This window comes from Schistocerca cancellata, chromosome 6 (assembly GCF_023864275.1).
Source record: "Schistocerca cancellata isolate TAMUIC-IGC-003103 chromosome 6, iqSchCanc2.1, whole genome shotgun sequence".
Lineage (NCBI taxonomy): Eukaryota > Metazoa > Arthropoda > Insecta > Orthoptera > Acrididae > Schistocerca > Schistocerca cancellata.
In genome coordinates, this window is record NC_064631.1 from 7,723,491 (window position 1) to 7,746,146 (window position 22,656).

General features: G+C 43.3%; 1 protein-coding gene across 1 annotated transcript in view; it reads right to left on the reverse strand.

The window, feature by feature from the left end:
• Positions 1–22,437, reverse strand: part of LOC126191083 (dipeptidase 1-like) — a 188,934-nt gene extending 166,497 nt beyond the window's left edge. Inside the window, exons 1-2 of the mRNA XM_049931803.1 lie at positions 22,402–22,437; positions 2,734–2,821 (exon numbers count right to left, since the gene is read on the reverse strand). Of these exons, the coding sequence (XP_049787760.1) occupies positions 2,734–2,821; positions 22,402–22,437 (124 nt within the window). The remainder of the gene's footprint in view (positions 1–2,733; positions 2,822–22,401) is intronic.
• Between the last annotated feature and the right edge of the window lie 219 nt (positions 22,438–22,656).

The following is a 22,656-nucleotide window of genomic DNA, read 5'->3' on the forward strand; positions in this document are numbered from 1 at the left end:
GATATTTTCTGACTCTAACTTGCTTTAGATTTTATGACGAGAAGTGCGTTATATATGGCATAGTGCTTTGGCAACTGACGACCAAATTATCAAGTTTCAACCTAACCTAGACCATGAAAACACTACCGATCAGCCAACTACCTTCAAAATGATCAGAACATATAAAATGGTATTCTGTCGGTCGGAAATCTTGCCTCCTGACAGCGTGTAACCATTTTTGTAACAGCTGTGGTTTTGAGAAGGGAAACCTGCAAATAGATGCACAGACATTATACTAATACCGTGTTACAAAAACATACAAAACAACTTAAAATATTCACATACCTGTGAAATGTAATATTCGTTCCTTTCTCGAATTTATTTGTACAATTAATCGCTGCACAACTCTTCACCATTGTACTTCTTTTGACTGGAACGTACAGACAGTAGAATTACGAGTAACAAATACTGTCTGTACGCCCCAACAAATATACAACGTTGAATCAGGGTCTTCATAAACAACAATACTACACAACACATCAGACTACAACCACTATAATGGCGTCCAAAAAAATGGTTCAAATGGCTCTGAGCACTATGGGACTTAACATCTATGGTCATCAGTCCCCTAGAACTTAGAACTACTTAAACCTAACTAACCTAAGGACAGCACACAACACCCAGCCATCACGAGGCAGAGAAAATCCCTGACCCCGCCGGGAATCGAACCAGGGAACCCGGGCATGGGAAGCGAGAACGCTACCGCACGACCACAAGATGCGGCCAATGGCGTCCAGCCGAAGGTTCAAATTATCCCGCGACTGCAGCGCCATCGGTGAGTCTAGTTATTTTTACAAGGTCTTTGGTCCAAACACCCATGCCCAGTGGCACTGAAGGTAGGGCCAGTACCGAAACTCTTTGACCACACACAGGAAATCACTGCATCCCTGAGTTCAGGCATCTCTGTGAGCGAGATAACAGCAACGCTGCAATCTGAGAGCGTTGACTCTGCACTAGCGAACGGCACAGAGCGGTTTGTGAACACTGTCCAGTCTGTCGACACGCTCAGAGAGGGCGCGAGGATTCGCCGCACCGCGAGTAGCCCGTCGAACTGGTGGTAACGACAGCCGAGCCACTCGAGCATTCAGCCACTCCTGCGAGACACGAGGCACTGAAAATGTAGTGGCCACCTGCACTTAGATCCGTCGGTTGATGACTGTTAACTACAAACTGACGGGAACGTAACAGAGTTGTACGCTGAATTCTTGGAGACATCTGTATTGAGCGAGGTGGACCAGTGGTTAGCACGCTGGACTCGCATTCGGCAGGACGACGGTTCTATCCTGCGTCCAGCCATTCTGATTTAGGTTTTCCGTGATTTCCCTAAATCGGTTCAGGCAAATGCCAGGATGGATTCTTTGAAAGGGCACGGCCGACTTCCCTACCTGATCCTATGAGACCAATGACCTTGCAATTTTACCTCCTCCACCCCCCCCCCCTCCCAAATCAACCCAGTCCACAAAACTATGCTAAAAATAGAGCACATCCGAGTCCCACCCTAATATTGTAGTGCCCGAATATATGCGTAATGAAGCACACTGCTATATCGTGGAAAGCATCAGAAGCGAGTGTGTGAGTAACACAGCATTGAGAGTTGTTCAGTTGGCTGGTCCTTTCGCACAGTAACAGGATTTGTGAGGCATTCGGATGTGGCAGTGGCCCATTGTTGACTACATGGGGGAGGAGAAACCAGGCAAACTTGTGTCAAGATTCTGCTCGACCACGTCTGAACACAAGGGAGGATCACAGCATTGTGTACCACGACGTACATCGCGACCTCTCTGCAGTTGCGTCTCTCATGTGCTGACAAGTAATCAACACCGTCAAACATTCTGTGTCATCCCACACAGCTAGTTAGGACCAGCGATACGTCGTGGGCGTCTCATGCCTCCTTTTTTGTTGCCTCTTATGCTACAGCATGGTGGTGCCATTGTTGAACAGGAGATCGCTCGTCCATACATGGCCACGTCACTGTGGCCTGTGTGTGTGATGTTGAGGTACTCACCAGGCCGGCAACACCGCCGGATTTGCTCATCGCCGGATTTGTCCCCAATGAAACACGTGTGGGGCCAGCTCCGACGTCAGTTATGTTCCATAGACAGTTTCTGGGATATGAAGGGCAAGTTACAACAGTTGGGATCACCTTGCCTCATGACAGAATACGACGGCTTTGTCATATCCTTCTCGACCGAATCACTGTTAGTATCCAGGCCATTGATGCTGCAACATTATGCTGGTAAGTGTGCTCATACTGTGAAGTTACTTCTAAATCTGAGTAGACAAAGTAACTACTGAAATAACATCAGATATCCTCTCAACCTGTGAAGTTTCATTTCGTTTCCTCCTCCTCTCCTGGACACTCCACTTTTCTGTCAGGCAGTGTATATCCATTTTGTACGTCACTATTTTAGATACGTAATTCTTCATAGTGTCGACATACACCCTCCCACATATATAGGATATTCTATGCATTCATGTTTTTTTTTCAGCCTTCGCTGAACATCCTTCACCGAAATGATATATTCCTGTATGTCTCTTGGCAAAACGGAATATACGAACTACGAAACTAAAGATGCAAAAACCAATGAGAGATCTGAAAGAGAGTTGTCGAAGAGAGAAAATGGATAAACCAGTGGTGGCAGGACATCTTGTACGCCTACCGCGTCCGCGCCCTGCAGTCCGCTGCATACTCACTGGAGGCGACGCTGGAGCTGCAGGCCGGGCTGCGCAGGCCGCGTGGGGAATCACCGGAGGCTCCAGCAGCCGCCGCAACCGCCTCTCCCTGCCAACACGTTTCCTCTCATTGCCGTTTACAACTTTTAGGAAATCAGTTGCAATTTCCAACTACACACAACTCCATCACAAGGTATATACACTCAACAGCCAGAACATTACGAGCACCGACCAACACCAATACAGGCCTGTCCAGGCGATAGGAGCGTCACCTGGAGAGGAAGGACTGTCAGTCAGACACACGTACGGTGCATTTAATACCAGGGAGTCTGCTGCTGCATGCAGGATGCGGGAGGCGCACCATCTACCTGAGTTTGACTGCGGGAAGATTGTTATGTCCCAGAGGTTCGGCACGAGCATTTTGGGAACTGCACGACTTGTTGGGTGCTCGAGGAGTGCTGTGGTGCTTGTCTTCAACACTTGTCGAAATCGAAACCACTTCGAGAAGTCGTAGTGTTCGGCGGCCATCCCTCATTACAGGTGTTGTACGTCATAGGCTGGGCACACTGGTTAAAGTACGCCTGCATATACAGTACACAGAACACTCTCAACGATGGGCCTCCGCTTTAGACGACCCATGTGTCACTGTGAACATCACGATATTGGCAACTACGATTGAAATGGGCACTGCACTGGACGTCGGCTCAGTGGCAGAGCGTCACACAGTCTGATGAATCCTGATAGCTTCTTCATCGTGGACACGAGAGGGTGCGAATCCGTCGTCTTTCAGGGGAAGAGCTGCTTGGCACGTATACAGCAGGACGGAAACAAACTGGCGGCGGCTCCATTACACTCTGGGGAACATTCACGTCGGAATCAGAGCTCGTGCAAGGCACCATTACTGCCATGACTGGTTGCAGACCACGCACACCCCTACATGACGATCACGTTTCTAGACAGCACTGACATTTTTCAGCAAGTAATGCGCCATGTCACAAGGCTAGGAATGTGATCGAGTGGTTCGAGGAACACAGTGGAGAGTTCCAATTAATGTGCTGGCTCCCCCAACTCGCCATATCCGAACCCGATCAAACACATCTCGGAAGTCTAGGATCAGAGCTCGTCGCCCTCCTCCCCATAATTCAGGGGAATTAGGTGACCTGTGTGTGCAGATGTAGTGCCAGTTCCCCCCCCCCCCCACCCCCCACGAATTACCGAGGCCTCACTGCTTCCATTGCATGAAGTATCGGCACACTGTGCTCTGTGCCAAAGGTGGACATACTGGATATTAGTTAGGTGTTCATAATCCTCTGGCTGACCAGTGTATAAATGTCGCCTCAAACAATTACCACATTGCAGTGCAAGGCAGTGTAGCAGTAGATGTAGGGAACGTGCAGCAGTGCTCAGCACTTAGTACGCCTACGTCAGTTGCAAAGTCTAACAGGAAGGAGAAGGTTCTGCTGCTAGGTAGTTCGCACAGCAGAGGTGTGGGATAGCATTTGCAGGTAGTGTTGGAGAGTGAGTACCAGATCACCAGCATTGTGAAGCCTAGTGCAGGGTTGGCTCAGGTGACTGACAGCATAGGGGAGTTATGTAGGGATTTTACGAAGGAGGATCAGGTAGCGATAGTGGGTGGAGCAGGGGACAGTCTTGATAGGAACGGGGAATATGATGTAGGTGGTGACCTGGTAAAGATAGCTACACAAACTAGTGGCACTAATGTGCATTTCGTGCAACTGTTTCAGTGTGATGATCAGCCTTATCTTAATGCGGCTGTTAGGTGCTGATGGCAGAGGGCATGTGTCACATTTCAGTTGTGGCAGTTGGGACTATCAGTGGATCAGGTTTCACTAGGCATGGCCTGCACCTCAATGGGTATAGGAAGGGGAGGCTAGCAAGGCTTATAGGTGACGGTGTACTGGGTGGTGGTGAGATCACTCATGGAAAAATTCCTGTAGTAGCTCCACCTATTTTACACTGAAGTCAGCTGATAGGTAACCTGCTTAAAGCTCCTCGAACTAAGGGCTCACCTTCGCAGGATGTAATGTTTTCGTCTACAGAAGGAATTAGCATATTTCTTCAAAATATGGGAGGTACTAGAGATGAAGTTAGTGAACAGCTTATAGATGTTGACTCTGAAATTATTGGTATATCGGAGCACCACTTAAATAATTTGACAATTCAGAGGCTTCCTCTACCAGGATACAGATTAGCTGGCTGTTTCTTAAGGAGTTCCTTGCGTGGCTCTGTATGTAGAAAACAGTATTCCATTTGAGTCCATAGACGTATCACGGCACTGCACTGAACAGATATTTGAATGTAGTGCAGCGGTAGTTGACTTTAGTGAAACTAAACTTCTAATTGTTGTTGTTTATAGGTACCCTAACTCTCACTTCAGAACATTTCTGCTCAAGCTAGAGAGGGATGTTGATTCGCTTTGTAGGCAGTACCAGAAATTAGTTATATGTGGAGACTTCAGTATAAATTTTGTATAAGATGGTATAAGAAAAATGATGTTGGTAGATCTCCTAAATTCACACGATCTGATGCAGACGTGTTTTCGCCAACTAGGGTGCAGTGGAACAGTAGTACAGCCATAGGCAATATTTTTATTCATTCCTCATTATTAGATGGGCATTCTGTTAGTAAAAGGGTGAATTGCCTTTCGGTCCGTGATGCACAAATTTTAACACTAAAAGGCTTTTTGCAGTGAAACAACTGTCACATATAATTACAAACTGAGTAGGAAAGTTAATCCTACAAAAATAGAGAGTTTCTTAAACCTTGTCAAGGAACAAGTGTGGCAGGATGTTTGTAGTGGGATAAGGATATCACGTAGAACAAAGCGGGAATTATAACAAAATGTTAGAAGTAGTCACAATCAAGCTACAATAGCCCATTACAAACAGTATTGTTAGGTGCTTAAAATGTTATTAGGAAGGCAAAGAGTCTGTGGTACGCAAATAGAATAGGTAAGTTAGAGGATAAAATTAAAAGCATACAGTCAGTTGAAACTGTCTGGTCAGCAGCACAAAGTCGACAATATAGTCAGTTGGTAGTAAAAATATTTATGTTACTAATAAATCAGATATATGTACAATATTTAACAATCATTTTCTGAACATTGCTGGTGAATTAAATAAAAGTTTAGCTTCTACACGGAATCATATATCTTTCTTGGCAAATGCCTTTCTGAGATTGAGGTCTGAAATACTCCTCTGTGAAACAGACAATGCGGAGACTGAGTCAATAATTAAATCACTGAAGACTAAGGACTTCCATGGACATGATGGAGTGCCTAGAAGAATATTAAAATACTGTGATGTACATGTTAGCCCTGTATTTAGCCATATTTGTAATTTTTCCTTTACGAATGGCCAGTTTCCCGAACGATTAACGTACTCAGTAGTAAAGCCACTTTAATAAAAAATGGAGATAAGGATAATGTAGACAATTTTAAACCTAATTCTATGCCATCAGTGTTTTCTAAAGTTATTGAAAAGGCTGTGTATGTGAGGATAATTGATCATTTTATATCACACAATTTGTCATCTAATGTACAGTTCGACTTTAGAAGTCGTTAACAACTGAAAATGCTACACTCCTGGAAATGGAAAAAAGAACACATTGACACCGGTGTGTCAGACCCACCATACTTGCTCCGGACACTGCGAGAGGGCTGTACAAGCAATGATCACACGCACGGCACAGCGGACACACCAGGAACCGCGGTGTTGGCCGTCGAATGGCGCTAGCTGCGCAGCATTTGTGCACCGCCGCCGTCAGTGTCAGCCAGTTTGCCGTGGCATACGGAGCTCCATCGCAGTCTTTAACACTGGTAGCATGCCGCGACAGCGTGGATGTGAACCGTATGTGCAGTTGACGGACTTTGAGCGAGGGCGTATAGTGGGCATGCGGGAGGCCGGGTGGACGTACCGCCGAATTGCTCAACACGTGGGGCGTGAGGTCTCCACAGTACATCGATGTTGTCGCCAGTGGTCGGCGGAAGGTGCACGTGCCCGTCGACCTGGGACCGTACCGCAGCGACGCACGGATGCACGCCAAGACCGTAGGATCCTACGCAGTGCCATAGGGGACCGCACCGCCACTTCCCAGCAAATTGGGGACACTGTTGCTCCTGGAGTATCGGCGAGGACCATTCGCAACCGTCTCCATGAAGCTGGGCTATGGTCCCGCACACCGTTAGGCCGTCTTCCGCTCACGCCCCAACATCGTGCAGCCCGCCTCCAGTGGTGTCGCGACAGGCGTGAATGGAGGGACGAATGGAGACGTGTCGTCTTCAGCGATGAGAGTCGCTTCTGCCTTGGTGCCAATGATGGTCGTATGCGTGTTTGGCGCCGTGCAGGTGAGCGCCACAATCAGGACTGCATACGACCGAGGCACACAGGGCCAACACCCGGCATCATGGTGTGGGGAGCGATCTCCTACACTGGCCGTACACCACTGGTGATCGTCGAGGGGACACTGAATAGTGCACGGTACATCCAAACCGTCATCGAACCCATCGTTCTACCATTCCTAGACCGGCAAGGGAACTTGCTGTTCCAACAGGACAATGCACGTCCGCATGTATCCCGTGCCACCCAACGTGCTCTAGAAGGTGTAAGTCAACTACCCTGGCCAGCAAGATCTCCGGATCTGTCCCCCATTGAGCATGTTTGGGACTGGATGAAGCGTCGTCTCACGCGGTCTGCACGTCCAGCACGAACGCTGGTCCAACTGAGGCGCCAGGTGGAAATGGCATGGCAAGCCGTTCCACAGGACTACATCCAGCATCTCTACGATCGTCTCCATGGGAGAATAGCAGCCTGCATTGCTGCGAAAGGTGGATATACACTGTACTAGTGCCGACATTGTGCATGCTCTGTTGCCTGTGTCTATGTGCCTGTGGTTCTGTCAGTGTGATCATGTGATGTATCTGACCCCAGGAATGTGTCAATAAAGTTTCCCCTTCCTGGGACAATGAATTCACGGTGTTCTTATTTCAATTTCCAGGAATGTATATTTTCTTTTCTTTGTGAGGTCCTGGATGGGTTAAACAAAAGGTTTCGAACGCTAGGCATATTTTTCGATCTAATTAAGGCGTTTGATTGTGTCGATCACAAAATATTGTTCCAGAAGTTGGACCATTACAGAATACGGAGAGTAGCTCACAATTGGTTCACCTCTTACTTTAGCAACAGACAGCAAAAGGTCATTATTCACAATGCTGACAATGGCTGTGGGGTCAGAGTGGGGTATGGTCAAGTGTGGGTTTCTCAAAGAGCTCCTTGCGTGGTCGGGGAGTGGCTATGTACGTAAAACACAGTATTCCATTTGAGTCCATAGACTGCCCTTCAGGTGCAGTTGAAAACCGCACAGGAGGAGCTAGATGGGATGAGGAGGGAGAAGGGGGTTGGGGAATGGGAGCTGGCTGTTGGCAAGAGATCTGCTAGGAGAAGAAGATTTTCAGATACTTTTACTATTGGTGTTTACAATAGATATGTCCAACTGTCAGAGTCTAGTGGAGAGGAATCTCTAGTAGCTGTAGATGTAGGAAGTATGCAGCAGACCTCAGTAGTTACTGTGCCTAGAACAGTTGCAAAGTCGAAGAGGAAGAAGAAGGTTCTGCTGTTAGGTAGTTCTCATGGCAGAGGTGTAGGCCAGCAGTTGCAGGAAGTGCTGGGGAATTAGTACCAGGTCACCAGCATTGTGAAGCCTAATGCAGGGTTGGCTCAGGTGACTGTTAACATAGGGGGGTTATGTAGGGATTTTACTAAAGAGGATCAGGTAGTGATTGTGGGTGGGGCTGGTAATAGTATTCATAGGGATGGGGAGTATAACTTAGATGGTGACCTGGAAAAGATAGCCACTCAGACTGGCAACACGAATGTGCATTTCGTGGAACTGTTTCAGCGTCACGATCGGCCTCATCTTAATACAGCCGTCAGGCGTAATAACATGAGACAGAAAGCATGGGTCACATTTCAGTGGTGTTGGTGGAGTCTATCAGCAGGACGGGTTTCACTAGACACGGCCTGTACCTCAACAGGTATGGGAAGGGGAGGTTGGCAAGGCATAGGTGGGGTTGGTGGGATCACTCATGGGAAAATTCCTGCAGTAGTGGGTGTTAGAGCTGCACCTTTTTTAGATTGAAGTCGGCTGATAGGTATTCCTGCTTAAGGGAAGTCTCTCTACCAAGGGAATCACTTTTGACAAAGCTTAGGTATCCGAGTAATGAGGGAATTAATATATTTCATTAAAATATACAAGGTATTAAAGTTAGTGAACTGCTTATAGATGTTGACTCTGAAATTATTGGTATATCTGAACACTCCTTAAATAAGAAGATAATGCAGAGGCTTCCTTTACCAGGATACAGGTTGGCTGGCTGCTTTTCGAGAAGCTCTTTGCGGTGTGGGGGAGTAGCCATGTACGTGAAAAACGGCATCGCATTTGAGTCAATTGATGTTTCAAAGTACTGTACTGAAAAGGTGTTTGAATGTTGTGCAGGTGTGGTTAAATTTAACGGAGCTAAACTTGTAACTGTTGTTATTTATAGATCCCAAGACTCCGATTTCACAACATTTTTGCTAAAGCTAGAGGAGGTTCTTGGTTCACTTTATAGGAAATACAAAAAGTTAGTTGTATGTGGTGACTTCAATATTAATTGTACAAGTGATTGTGCAAGGAAGAGGATGCTGGTAGACCTCTTTAATTCATATAATCTTGTGCAAACCGTATTCTTTCCAACGAGAGTGCAAGGGAACAGTAGAACAACAATGGACAACATTTTTGTTCATTCCTCATTACTAGAAGGGCATTCTGCTAGCAAAAAGGTGAATGGCCTTTCAGATCATGATGCCCAAATTTTAACTTTAAAAGATTTTTATGCTGCAACACGTGTTAAATATAGTCATCAGCTGTTCAGGAAATCTGATCCAGTTGCTGTAGAGACCTTTGTAAACCTTATCAAGGAACAAGAGTGGCAAGATGTTTATAGCGCTGATACAGTAGACGATAAATATAATGCTTTTCTCAAGACTTTTCTCATGCTCTTTGAAAGTTGCTTTCCGTTAGAACGTTTAAAACAGGGTACTAGCACAAACAGGCAGCCTGGGTGGCTGACTAGAGGGATAAGAATATCTTGTAGAACAAAGTGGCAATTATATCAAAACGTTAGAAACAGTCAGAATCTAAATGCAGCAGCCCATTACAAACAGTATTGTAAGGTGTTTAAAAATGTTATTAGGAAGGCAAAAAGTATGTGGTATGCAGATAGAATAGCTAAGTCTCAGGATAAAATTAAAACCATATGGTCAGTCGTAAAGGAAGTTGCTGGTCTGCAGAGACAGGTCGAGGATATAGAATCAGTGCGTAATGGGAATGTCCGTGTTTCTGATAAGTCGCATATATGTACAGTATTTAATAATCACTTTCTGAATATAGCAGGTGAACTAAATAGAAACCTAGTTCCAACAGGGAATCATATAGCGCTCTTAGAAAAAAGTGTTCCGAGACTGTTACCTGAAATGCTCCTCCATGATACTGACAAGAGGGAGATTGACTTAATAATTAAATCACTAAAGACCAAGAACTCTCATGGATATGACGGGGTATCTAGCAGAATACTGAAGTATTGTTCTATGTATGTTAGCCCAGTTCTCAGCCATATCTGTAACTTTTCCTTTAGGAGTGGTCGGTTTCCTGACCGATTAAAGTACTCGGTAGTGAAGCCACTTTATAAAAAGGGAGACATTGATAATGTCGACAATTTTAGACCTATTTCTATGCCATCGATGTTTGCTAAAGTTATCGAGAAGGTTGTATATACAAGGTTACTGGAGCATTTAAATTCACATAATTTGCTGTCAAATGTTCAGTTTGGTTTTAGAAATGGTTTAACAACTGAAAATGCTATATTCTCTTTTCTCTGTGAGGTTTTGGACGGATTAAATAAAAGGTTGCGAACGCTAAGTGTTTTCTTTGATTTAATGAAGGCTTTTGACTGTGTTGACCACAAAATATTACTGCAGAAGTTGGACCATTATGGAGTAAGGGGAGTAGCTTACAATTGGTTCGCCTCTTACTTTAAGAACAGAAAGCAGAGGGTAATTCTCCGCAATATTGAGAGTGGTAGTGATGTTCAGTCCCAATGGGGCACTGTTAAGTGGGGCGTTCCCCAAGGGTCGGTGCTGGGGCCACTGCTGTTTCTTATTTATATAAATGATATGCCTTCTAGTATTACAGGTGATTCAAAAATATTTCTGTTTGCTGATGACACCAGCTTGATAGTGAAGGATCTTGTGTGTAATATTGAAACAGTAACAAATAATGTAGTTCATGCAATAAGTTCGTGGCTTTTGGAAAATAATTTGATGCTAAATCACACTTAGACTCAGTTTTTACAGTTCCTAACTCACAATTCAACAAGAACCGATATTTTGATCAGACAGAATGGGCATATTATAAGCGAGACGGAACAGTTCAAATTCCTAGGCGTTCGGATAGATAGTAAGCTGTTGTGGAAAGCCCATGTCCAAGATCTTGTTCAGAAGCTAAATGCTGCTTTATTTACCATTAGAACAGTATCTGAAATAAGTGACACTTCAACACGAAAAGTAGTCTACTTCGCATATTTTCATACGCTTATGTCGTATGGTATTATTTTTTGGGGTAATTCTTCTGATTCAAAAAGGGTATTTTTGGCTCAAAAATGGGCTGTTCGGGCTATATGTGGTGTAAGTTCGAGAACCTCTTGCCGACCCCTATTAAAAAATCTGGTTATTCTGACATTGCCCTCACAGTATATATTTTCTTTAATGTCGTTTGTTGTTAGCAATATTAGCCTATTCCCAAGAGTTAGCAGCTTTCACTCAGTTAATACTAGGCAGAAATCAAATCTGCATGTAGAATGCACTTCCTTGACTCTTGTGCAGAAAGGAGTGCAGTATTCTGCTGCATCCATTTTCAATAAGCTACCACAAGAACTCAAAAATCTTAGCAGTAGCCCAAACTCTTTTAAGTCTAAACTGAAGAGTTTCCTCATGGCTCACTCCTTCTATTCTGTCGAGGAGCTCCTGGAAGAGCTCAAAAATTAAGCAAATTCCAGTGTTACATTGTTGATTGTCTTCATTTAAACTTACGACTTGTCACCTGAATATGTTTTTTTTTTATATTTCATTTTATCTGTTTCTAATATCGTGTTATAATTTCATGTATTGACTCGTTCCATGACCATGGAGACTTCTCCTTAATTTGGTCCCACGGAACAATAAATAAATAAATAAATAAATCACGGCACTGCACTGAACAGATATTTGAATGTTGTGCAGGGGCAGGGGCAGTTGAATTTAGTGAAACTAAAATTCTAATTGTTGTTGTTTATAGATCCCCTAACTCTCACTTTTCTGTTTGCTGATGAGACTAGGTTGGTAGTAAAGGACGCTGTGTGCAACATTTGCTCGGATTCAAATAGTGCAAAAATGGTTCAAATGGCTCTGAGCACTACGGGACTTATCTTCTGAGGTCATCAGTCCCCTAGAACTTAGAACTACTAAGGACATCACATACATCCATGCCCGAGGCAGGATTCGAACCTGCGACCGTTGCGGTCGCGTAGCTCCAGACTGTAGCGCCTAGAACCGCTCGGCCACTACGGCTGGCTTCAAATAGTGCAGTTCATGACCTAAGTTAATGGCTTTTAGAAAATAAACTAACGCTAAATCACTGTAAGACTCATTTTTTACAACTTCTAACACACAATTCAACAATACCTGACGTTTTAATTTCACAGAATGGGTATATGATTAGTGAAACTGAACAGTTCAAATTTCTAGATGTTCAGGTAGATAATAAACTGTCGTGGAAAGCCCACGTTCAGGATCTTGTTCAAAGAGTTAATGCTGCCATTTTTACTATTCGAAAGGTATCTGAAGTGGGTGATCGGTCGACACGAAAATTATTCTGCTTCGCTTATTTTCATTCACTTACGTCGTATGGTATTATATTTTGGGGTAACTCTTCCCATTCTAAAAGGATATTTTTGGCTCAGAAACTGGCGGTTGTAAGTTCACGAATCTCATGTCGACCCCTGTTCAAGAGTCTGTGTATTTTGACATTGGTCTCATATATAATATTAGCTTATTCCCAAGAATAAGCAACTTTTACTCGGTTAATACTCGGCAGTAATCAAACCTGCATTTGGATCGGACTTCCTTAACTCTTGTGCAGAAACGTGTACAGTATGCTGCTGCATACATTTTCAATAAGCTACCACTTGAATTCAAAAATCTTAGCAGTAATGCACGTGCTTTGAAATCGAAACTGACGAGTTTCCTCATGGGTCACCCCTTTTATTCTGTCGAGGAGTTCCTTAAAAAATTAAGCTGATTCTTGTTGTATTGTCGATTGCGTTTACTTAAACTAGTGGATGATTTTGTTCGGATTCAGAAACATTTTATTTTTATCTGTTATTTCTTTTATGTTGTAATTTCACATACTGACACGTTCCACGACGTTGGAGATTTGCTCCCCAATTTGGTCCTACGGAACTTGACGTGTAAATGAAAAATAAAAAAATTATTTAACAGACACATCGAAACACCTAGTTAAACAACTAGTGCAGTTTATTATTTAATAAACTGCAATGAAATGACGACTCAAATAAGTTCTGAAGGACATATGTATGCTCTTGGCAAGACCTTAACTGTTTAACAAGTATCATAGCGCCATATTTAAACAAATTACGCCGATATTCCGTGTAAAACAATTTTAACAATGCCTTATTAACAATGAATATGCGTTTGCTGGGACTTCTGGTCGTAAAACTGGTGGGAAATATCGATATAAATTTAGTGCTTTTGCAGGAGAGTGACCACACGTAGGAGAGATGGCCAAAGATATGGTCAGTGTGAAACCAAATACCATGACACCATCTTTAAACAAATAAACTACATACCAAATCTGCATAATCCCTATATTACTAGTGCGTGTGACATCATCGTTTATGTCTTGAAACAAGTTAGTGTATCACTATAAATTTTCTCTGTGTGTGGGGGTATACCACGAGAGGATCTGAGTACGCTTATAAAATAAGTATGAAAAATATACTAGTACGTACACACATTTTCAAATTTACACTTTACACAATTACTGTCCCAACCAGCAGCGTTGCACTTTATTTAAGACAGCCCAGCACCCACTACCCCACCCCAAGTGGACCCTGCACCATCTGCCTCGGCACGCTACCGCCAGTACTAGCAGTCAGCGGGGTCCAGTGGGTGGGCGTCTCACCTGTGACAGGCGAGAGCACTGACCACAAGCCGTCGAAAGTCGCATATAAAATGCCTGAGCGTCCTACACATCGGAGAAATGTGGAAATACTCATCTGTGTGTCACTCAGGCTAACGGCTGAATTCTCCCTCAAATGTCTCTGCGTATCAAACGATATAGACGCATGTGGAAGACACCCACAGACATTAGTCAGTGGCTGCTGGCAGGGAGTAGCTGTGATGACACTAGCGTGTTGAATCTGGTCAGAGCATCCAGCAGAGGAGGCTACAACCAGTCTCATGAAACTATGTTACATGTCTCTAATTACTGAGAATATATCCAGAAATAAGGTGTTATTAACATTGTGCATACTAGCAAAATACTGCAGTACAGTGGACAGTACTAGAAAACTCATCCAGCCACAATGTTGTATCTCACACTCCTTGACCGATTTATAACACTTGTGTTTAAACGTTTTCATATTGTAGCAAGAGTGTATCTGTTAATTTACAAATAATAATGCATCACTATAAATGTTAAACTTTAAGCAAAAGGATGGTGGTAGGCACTTGTATGGCTGTCAGATAGTGCTACCAGGTGGCTCTGGTGATTCACGAGCATCAGCCCTAACCTTCTGCATTTCAAAAATGTAATCTGGATAGTAGTCAAACAGACCACATCTTTGGCCATCTCTCCTACGTGTGGTCACTCTCCTACAAAAGCATTAAATTTATATCGGTATTTCTCACCAGTTTTACGACCAGAAGAAATATCAAACAATGGTTAACATTATGAAAAACAGCTTAAAAATAGGTAAACGCTGAGAAATAGTATTGGTTACTAATCTGTGTCATGTAGACTCAGTGTGTGCCACCCATATTGTGTACAAATACATTTCTCCTCCATCATCGGACTTCTGATTATGTTATCAGTACTAAAGTCAATACACGATCCATTTGATTACCTTTGGTTCTATGGAATCATTCCACTTCAGATTGTATCTACATATTTCATGATTTCAAGTGCATAGAACTCCCTGCCCCCCCCCCCCCCCTGAACCATGGGGCTTGCCGTTGGTGGGGATGCTTGCGTGCCTCAGCGATACAGATAGCCGTACCGTAGGTACAACCACAACGGAGGGGTATCTGTTGAGAGGCCAGACAAACGTGTGGTTCCTGAAGAGGGGCAGCAGCCTTTTCAGTAGTTGCAAGGGCAACAGTCTGGATGATTGACTGACCTGGCCTTGTAACAATAACCAAAACGGCCTTGCTGTGCTGGTACTGCGAACGGCTGAAAGCAAGGGGAAACTACGGCCGTAATTTTTCCCGAGGGCATGCAGCTTTTACTGTATGATTAAATGATGATGGCGTCCTCCTGGGTAAAATATTCCGGAGGTAAAATAGTCCCCCATTCGGATCTCCGGGCGGGAACTACTCAAGAGGATGTCGTTATCACGAGAAAGAAAACTGGCGTTCTACGGATCGGAGCGTGGAATGTCAGATCCCTTAATCGGGCAGGTAGGTTAGAAAATTTAAAAAGGGAAATGCATAGGTTGAAGTTAGATATAGTGGAAATTACTGAAGTTCGGCGGCAGGAGGAACAAGACTTCTGGCCAGGTGACTACAGGGTTATAAACACAAAGTCGAATAGGGGTAATGCAGGAGTAGGTTTAATAATGAATAGGAAAATAGGAATGCGGGTAAGCTACTACAAACAGCATAATGAACGCATTATTGTGACCAAGATAGATACGAAGCCCACACCTACTACAGTAGTACAAGTTTATATGCCAACTAGCTCTGCAAATGACGAAGAAATTGAAGAAATGTATGATGAAATAAAAGAAATTATTCAGATAGTGAAGGGAGACGAAAATTTAATAGTCATGGGTGACTGGAATTCGAGTGTAGAAAAAGGGAGAGAAGGAAACGTAGTAGGTGAATATGGATTGGGGCTAAGAAATGAAAGAGGAAGCCACCTGGTAGAATTTTGCACAGAGCACAACTTAATCATAGCTAACACTTGGTTTAAGAATCATGATAGAAGGTTGTATACATGGAAGAACCCTGGAGATACAAAAGGTATCAGATAGATTATATAATGGTAAGACAGAGATTTAGGAACCAGGTTTTAAATTGTAAGACATTTCCAGGGGCAGATGTGGACTCTGACCACAATCTATTGGTTATGACCTGTAGATTAAAACTGAAGAAACTGCAAAAAGGTGGGAATTTAAGGAGATGGGACCTGGATAAACTGAAAGAACCAGAGGTTGTAGAGAGTTTCAGGGAGAGCATAAGGGAACAATTGACAGTGGTGGGGGGAAATAAATACAGTAGATGAAGAATGGGTAGCTTTGAGGGATGAAGTAGTGAAGGCAGCAGGGGATCAAGTAGGTAAAAAGACGAGGGCTAGTAGAAATCCTTGGGTAACAGAAGAAATATTGAATTTAATTGATGAAAGAAGAAAATATAAAAATTACAGTAAATGAAGCAGGCAAAAAGGAGTACAAACGTCTCAAAAATGAGATCGACAGTAAGTGCAAAATGGCTAAGCAGGGATGGCTAGAGGACAAATGTAAGGATGTAGAGGCTTATCTCACTAGGGGTAAGATAGATACTGCCTACAGGAAAATTAAAGAGACCTTTGGAGATAAGAGAACCACTTGAATGAACATCAAGAGCTCAGACGGAAACCCAGTTGTAAGCAAAGAAGGGAAAGCAGAAAGGTGGAAGGAGTATATAGAGGGTCTATACAAGGGCGATGCACTTGAGGACAATATTATGGAAATGGAAGAGGATGTAGATGAAGATGAAATGGGAGATACGATACTGCGTGAAGAGTTTGACAGAGCACTGAAAGACCTGAGTCGAAACAAGGACCCCGGAGTAGACAACATTCCATTGGAACTACTGACGGCCTTGGGAGAGCCAGTCCTGACAAAACTCTACCATCTGGTGAGCAAGATGTATGAAACAGGCGAAATACCCTCAGACTTCAAGAAGAATATAATAATTCCAATCCCAAAGAAAGCAGGTGTTGACAGATGTGAAAATTACCGACCGATCAGTTTAATAAGCCACAGCTGCAAAATACTAATTCGAATTCTTTACAGACGAATGGAAAAACTAGTAGAAGCCGACCTCGGGGAAGATCAGTTTGGATTCCGTAGAAATATCGGAACACGTGAGGCAATACTGACTCTACGACTTATCTTAGAAGGAAGATTAAGGAAAGGCAAACCTACGTTTCTAGCATTTGTAGACTTAGAGAAAGCTTTTGACAGTGTTGACTGGAATACTCTCTTTCAAATTCTAAAGGTGGCAGGGGTAAAATACAGGGAGCGAAAGGCTATTTACAATTTGTACAGAAGCCAGATGACAGTTATAAGAGTCGAGGGACAAGAAAGGGAAGCAGTGGTTGGGAAGGGAGTGAGACAGGGTTATAGCCTCTCCCCGATGTTATTCAATCTGTATATTGAGCAAGCAGTAAAGGAAGCAAAAGAAAAATTCGGAGTTGGTATTAAAATCCATGGAGAAGAAATAAAAACGTTGAGGTTCGCCGATGGCATTGTAATTCTGTCAGAGACAGCAAACGACTTGGAAGAGCAGTTGGTGTCTTGAAGGGAGGATATAAGATGAACATCAACAAAAGCAAAACGAGGATAATGGAATGTAGTCGAACTAAGTCGGGTGACGTTGAGGGTATTAGATTAGGAAATGAGACACTTAAAGTAGTAAAGGAGTTTTGCTATTTGGGGAGGAAAATAACTAATGATGGTCGAAGTAGAGAGGATATAAAATGTTGACTGGCAATGGCAAGGAAAGCGTTTCTGAAGAAGAGAAATTTGTTAACATCGAGTATAGATTTAAGTGTCAGGAAGTCATTTCTGAAAGTATTTGTATGGAGTGTAGCGATGTATGGAAGTGAAACATGGACGGTAAATAGTTTGGACAAGAAGAGAATAGAAGCTTTCGAAATGTGGTGCTACAGAAGAATGCTGAAGATTAGATGGGTATTGAATAGGATTGGGGAGAAGAGAAGTTTGTGGCACAACTTGACCAGAAGAAGGGATCGGTTGGTAGGACATGTTCTGAGGCATCAAGGGATCACCAATTTAGTATTGGAGTGCAGCGTGGAGGGTAAAAACCGTAGGGAGAGAACAAGAGATGAATACACTAAGCAGATTCAGAAGGATGTAGGTTGCAGTAGGTCCTGGGAGATGAAGAAGCTTGCACAGGATAGAGTAGCATGGAGAGCTGCATCAAACCAGTCTCAGGACTGAAGACCACAACAACAACAGAAGTCCCTGCTCGTTTCTGTATATCTATACACAAAAAATTCAGGACGTATGTATGTGACATATACATATCCACCTCAGGGCGTATCCCCAGACCTCACACTGGTGGATCCACCACTGCACACTTCCTTGGACATAATTCTCGTGGATTCCCTCCTCCCCCCCCCCCCCCCTTCCAAAAAAAAAAAACAATATTTTGAGCTAACAGAAATGGATTCACTCTGAACAGTACCCCAGATATAACGCTCGTGAATCTGTTCTGAACAATATCTTGAACCTCCAGATGCAACCCCAGACTTAACACAGGCGAATCCACTCCGGAACACTGTCGCAGTCCTACCATGGACCGTGGAAGCCCTGCGAAATATTGCCGCACACACTCACACACAAAATAGCACATCTGGGCTCTGTGTGTTCACAATAAGGTAAAGTTATTTCCTCGAACATTATTAATTCCACCTATTACATAGATAAATCCTGGATTATTAATGTATAGATATATAGAAGCTTTGATGCCTGCAGCTGAACAATATTCTGAACAGTCATAGTTGGACTGTATTCTGCAATATTAACATATGAGGAAGTACAAATGTTAACTGGTCTTGGAGTGATATTTTTTTAAGAATCATTAGGTGTAAAGCTGAGCTGTATTTAAGGCATATAGAATCAAAAGTTTCTCTCTCTCACTCTCTCTTTCTGTGCGTGTGTGTGTGTGTGTGTGTGTGTGTGTGTGAGAGAGAGAGAGAGAGAGAGAGAGAGAGAGAGCGTTTTAACATATATATTGTCTTTACAGTTAGCAGTTTGTATTGACATAGTTTTTCTTTCTGGTTGTAGTTTGGAGGAAGAAAAGGAACAAATGATTTTGCAACACGTTGTAAATTTCTCTGGCTTATTGGAGTGATCCAAATCACTACTTGTTGTTACAGAAACTTGGTAGGTTATGCGGTAAGAGCATAAATATTCTTGTAAATCAAAACGCATAGAATATGGATAAGAACGTGGAAAATATGGAGGCATACGGAAAATGTAGGAAAACATACGGAAATATGGACAAATACGAAAAATATGGTTAAAAGTATGGATAATATGGATAAATATGGAATATATGGAAAAATATATAAATGTGAGTATGAAATAGGAATCCAGGATATTCTGTATTTATCCAGAGGTAATAGAAGTCTGTGTCATAAGCTCTGGCTATGTAGGTGATGAATGACAACACACACACACACACACACACACACACACACACACACACACTTGGAAAAGAAATCATTGTGGGGAGCGAGTAATCGGAATTTGCGGTAGAACTTTTAATGTAGATACATTATAGGGATAAAACCAATATATACGTTTTCTAAGAGTGGAAAGATGAGGCAGTCTAGAGACATGGTATCAAGACAAAACTGCCATATTTCCCTACATGTCAGCCATACTGCATGATCAATAGACACATCAGGAAAAGAATTTAGCTGCATAGTGCCGGAAACTATGTAGAGGGGATATAAAGAACCTATGGTACTTTCATATAAAGTGGAGTTGGCCAAGTCAGTGTGCATGGTCTAATAGATCAAGTGCCTTGACTGTTCTGTCATCACGACTGTGCTGGGAATTTTTAACAAAATGGAGGTGTGTAACTTTTTAACATCAATTCACGACTTCTGTGTGAGAGAGTAAGACTAACACGGAAGCTGTAACGTTGTTCACACTCCATACTATACCTACAAAACAGGATGAGATTGTTAACTTGGCTGCTACAAATATTATACATGGAATGTGCCACCTTTTTTTCGATTAACAAACCAGCAGCACTTACAACACGTTTCTCATTGCAGCAGAAACTGGAAACCTTTAGTTTGTTTGCTAAACTTCTAGTTTCACACATAAGAAAATAGGAAGAAAAAGTTTATATCATGTACTAAATCCCTCTTACCTCGAGCTGTTCTATTACCGATGTTAGATTAATGGAGTGTGATTTCTAAGATACGCAATATTTTCATTTTGGATTCTATGGTATTCTCTGCCAACACATCTGAGTTGTTAGTCATGTGTATTTAGAATTATAAAATGTTTAGATGCAGTCTAGAGTGAAATGATTTAGTAAAATGAAAAATGATATTGACATCAATACTGATAAAATCACGAAACGTTTGTTGACAGAGGAGGAAAGTGCTCTGTGCACAACTTGGGTAGCATACACTGTCTCTACATTACTCACATTTGCAGCTAATACCAGTGCCTGGCGTTTATCTAGTTGTAAGGCATTGACCTCACTTTCAACCATTTTTTAGTTGTTCTTTCTGCGGTATCAACGGTGCTTTCGACACAAGTGCCTGATTTCGATATAAATTGATTTATTTTTTAGGAGAGTGGTCGCATGTTGGGGAGGTGGCGAAAGATGCGGTCGGCGTGAATACCCTTCATATCTCATTGTCGCCATGCACAGTGTTAACGCTTCTGCTGCTGAATCGACAAAGCCACCCTACAGCGCTACGTGCCAGCCTTCTGAATGCCAGTCTCTGTCCTATGGTCCAATGTTTAAAATTTACCTGTATGTTTCTGACACTAGAATAATAATAATGTTCGACATTTACAGTTACGCATTATTATTTTTTAATAAACAAACACATTCTCAATAGAAATTGGAATTGTCTGAAATTAAAAGTTGGTGTTGTAACGACATATTGCAACAGCTTTGAGTAGACGATACATCTGTTATCCACAAGTGACATATCATTGTTATTAAGATGGAGAAACTATGTTAGGCTCCATCTACACAACGTTGCTGTTAGTAAAGCAATTACGCATATGACTAAGCTGCATATGACAGGTGGGGATCTAATGCAGACTATTATCTGTCTGTTTATTATTTTAATTATTTAACTAGAAAATCGATTCCACAATCTTGTACACTTTGTGTAGTGGTATAAAATTATGTATTCTGTGACTTTTACCACAGAGGATGCATAAGTGTGGACTCAATAAGTATGGGGGTCTAAATTGGCTGAGTCCTCCTCTAAGAAACGTATCTGTTAAGTTAACCATACTGCACAGTAATACCCTAGGAGAGGACAGAAATTATCAATAGTGTGATAAGTCTTCCACACTGCTGTATAGAAGATGCTGTCAATTCTTGCAGCATATTGTTGATCTTACTACCCTAGTTAACCTTCCAAGTTTCATATCAGCGCACACTCCGCTGCAGAGTGAAAATCTCATTCTGAAAACATCCCCCAGGCTGTGGCTAAGCTATGTCTCCGCAATATCCTTTCTTTCAGGAGTGCCAGTTCTGCAAGGTTCGCAGGAGAGCTTCTTTATAGTTTGGAAGGTAGGATGCGAGGTACTGGCGGAAGTACAGCTGTGAGACCGGGCGTGAGTCGTGCTTGGTAGAGCACTTGCCCGCGAAAGGCAAAGGTCCCGAGTTCGAGTCTCGGTCCGGCACACAGTTTTAATCTGCCAGGAAGTTTATACCCTAGTTACAGTTTAAATAATATCAAATTCATCTAGAGATTACGGCAACTTCCAACATAAACATTTGGTCTGCACTACGTCATTTCTTTTACTTTTGTGCTTCTATAGAGCTGCCAGGTTGGGAGCTACTGCTCGCATGTGAGTGACACAGGGGACGACGGGCGTGAGTCTCCGTGTCCTCTGACACAGAGCGGCGGGCACGCGAACTGCACTCCCCAAAAGAGGGCAAGCAGTGGCTCTGTACAACGTCTGCGTGGGGTGGTTCCTTCTGCCCTGGCAAGAACATGCCTGTACACACAGATGGCACCCTGGCTTCTTTGCAACAGACTGAAGCCGTGAAACACACATCGGAACACCAGACCTCGGTGCCTCCACCGCTGCAGGTATGTGATGCCAATCTGGAAGACTTAAATTCGGTCGGCATAACGGACGGAGCTGCTATTTTGGTACCAGCGCGGATTGAAGACACTGAAACTGCTGCATCAGTGGTTGCTCTGCCGTGGTGTGACGGCACGGGAAAGGCACCAGATCTGGTGCAGCAGTCGCTGGCGCCCGAGGCAACGGACTGGCGCTTGTTAATGGCGGCGGACGTGCGGCGGATGGGCGCCTCCGACAGCCAGTCCCCCAGCAGATGCCGTTCTAACCCCGGTGCACGCCACCGGGATGAGAATCAGCGCCATGCCTGCCGAACTGCAACGATAAATACTAACGATCTACATTTCCCTCTCAAGATATGTCAACTGTGGGTGTTTGGGCATCTGATACAAATTTTGGGTTAATGCATGAGGTCGAACAGCAGTACTGCCGTACATCACCGGATAGCAGTCATATGCATCTCAGGGGGATCGTAATGGACGAGGGGTAGCTGTTTACATACGTGATGGGTTCCCCATTGATAA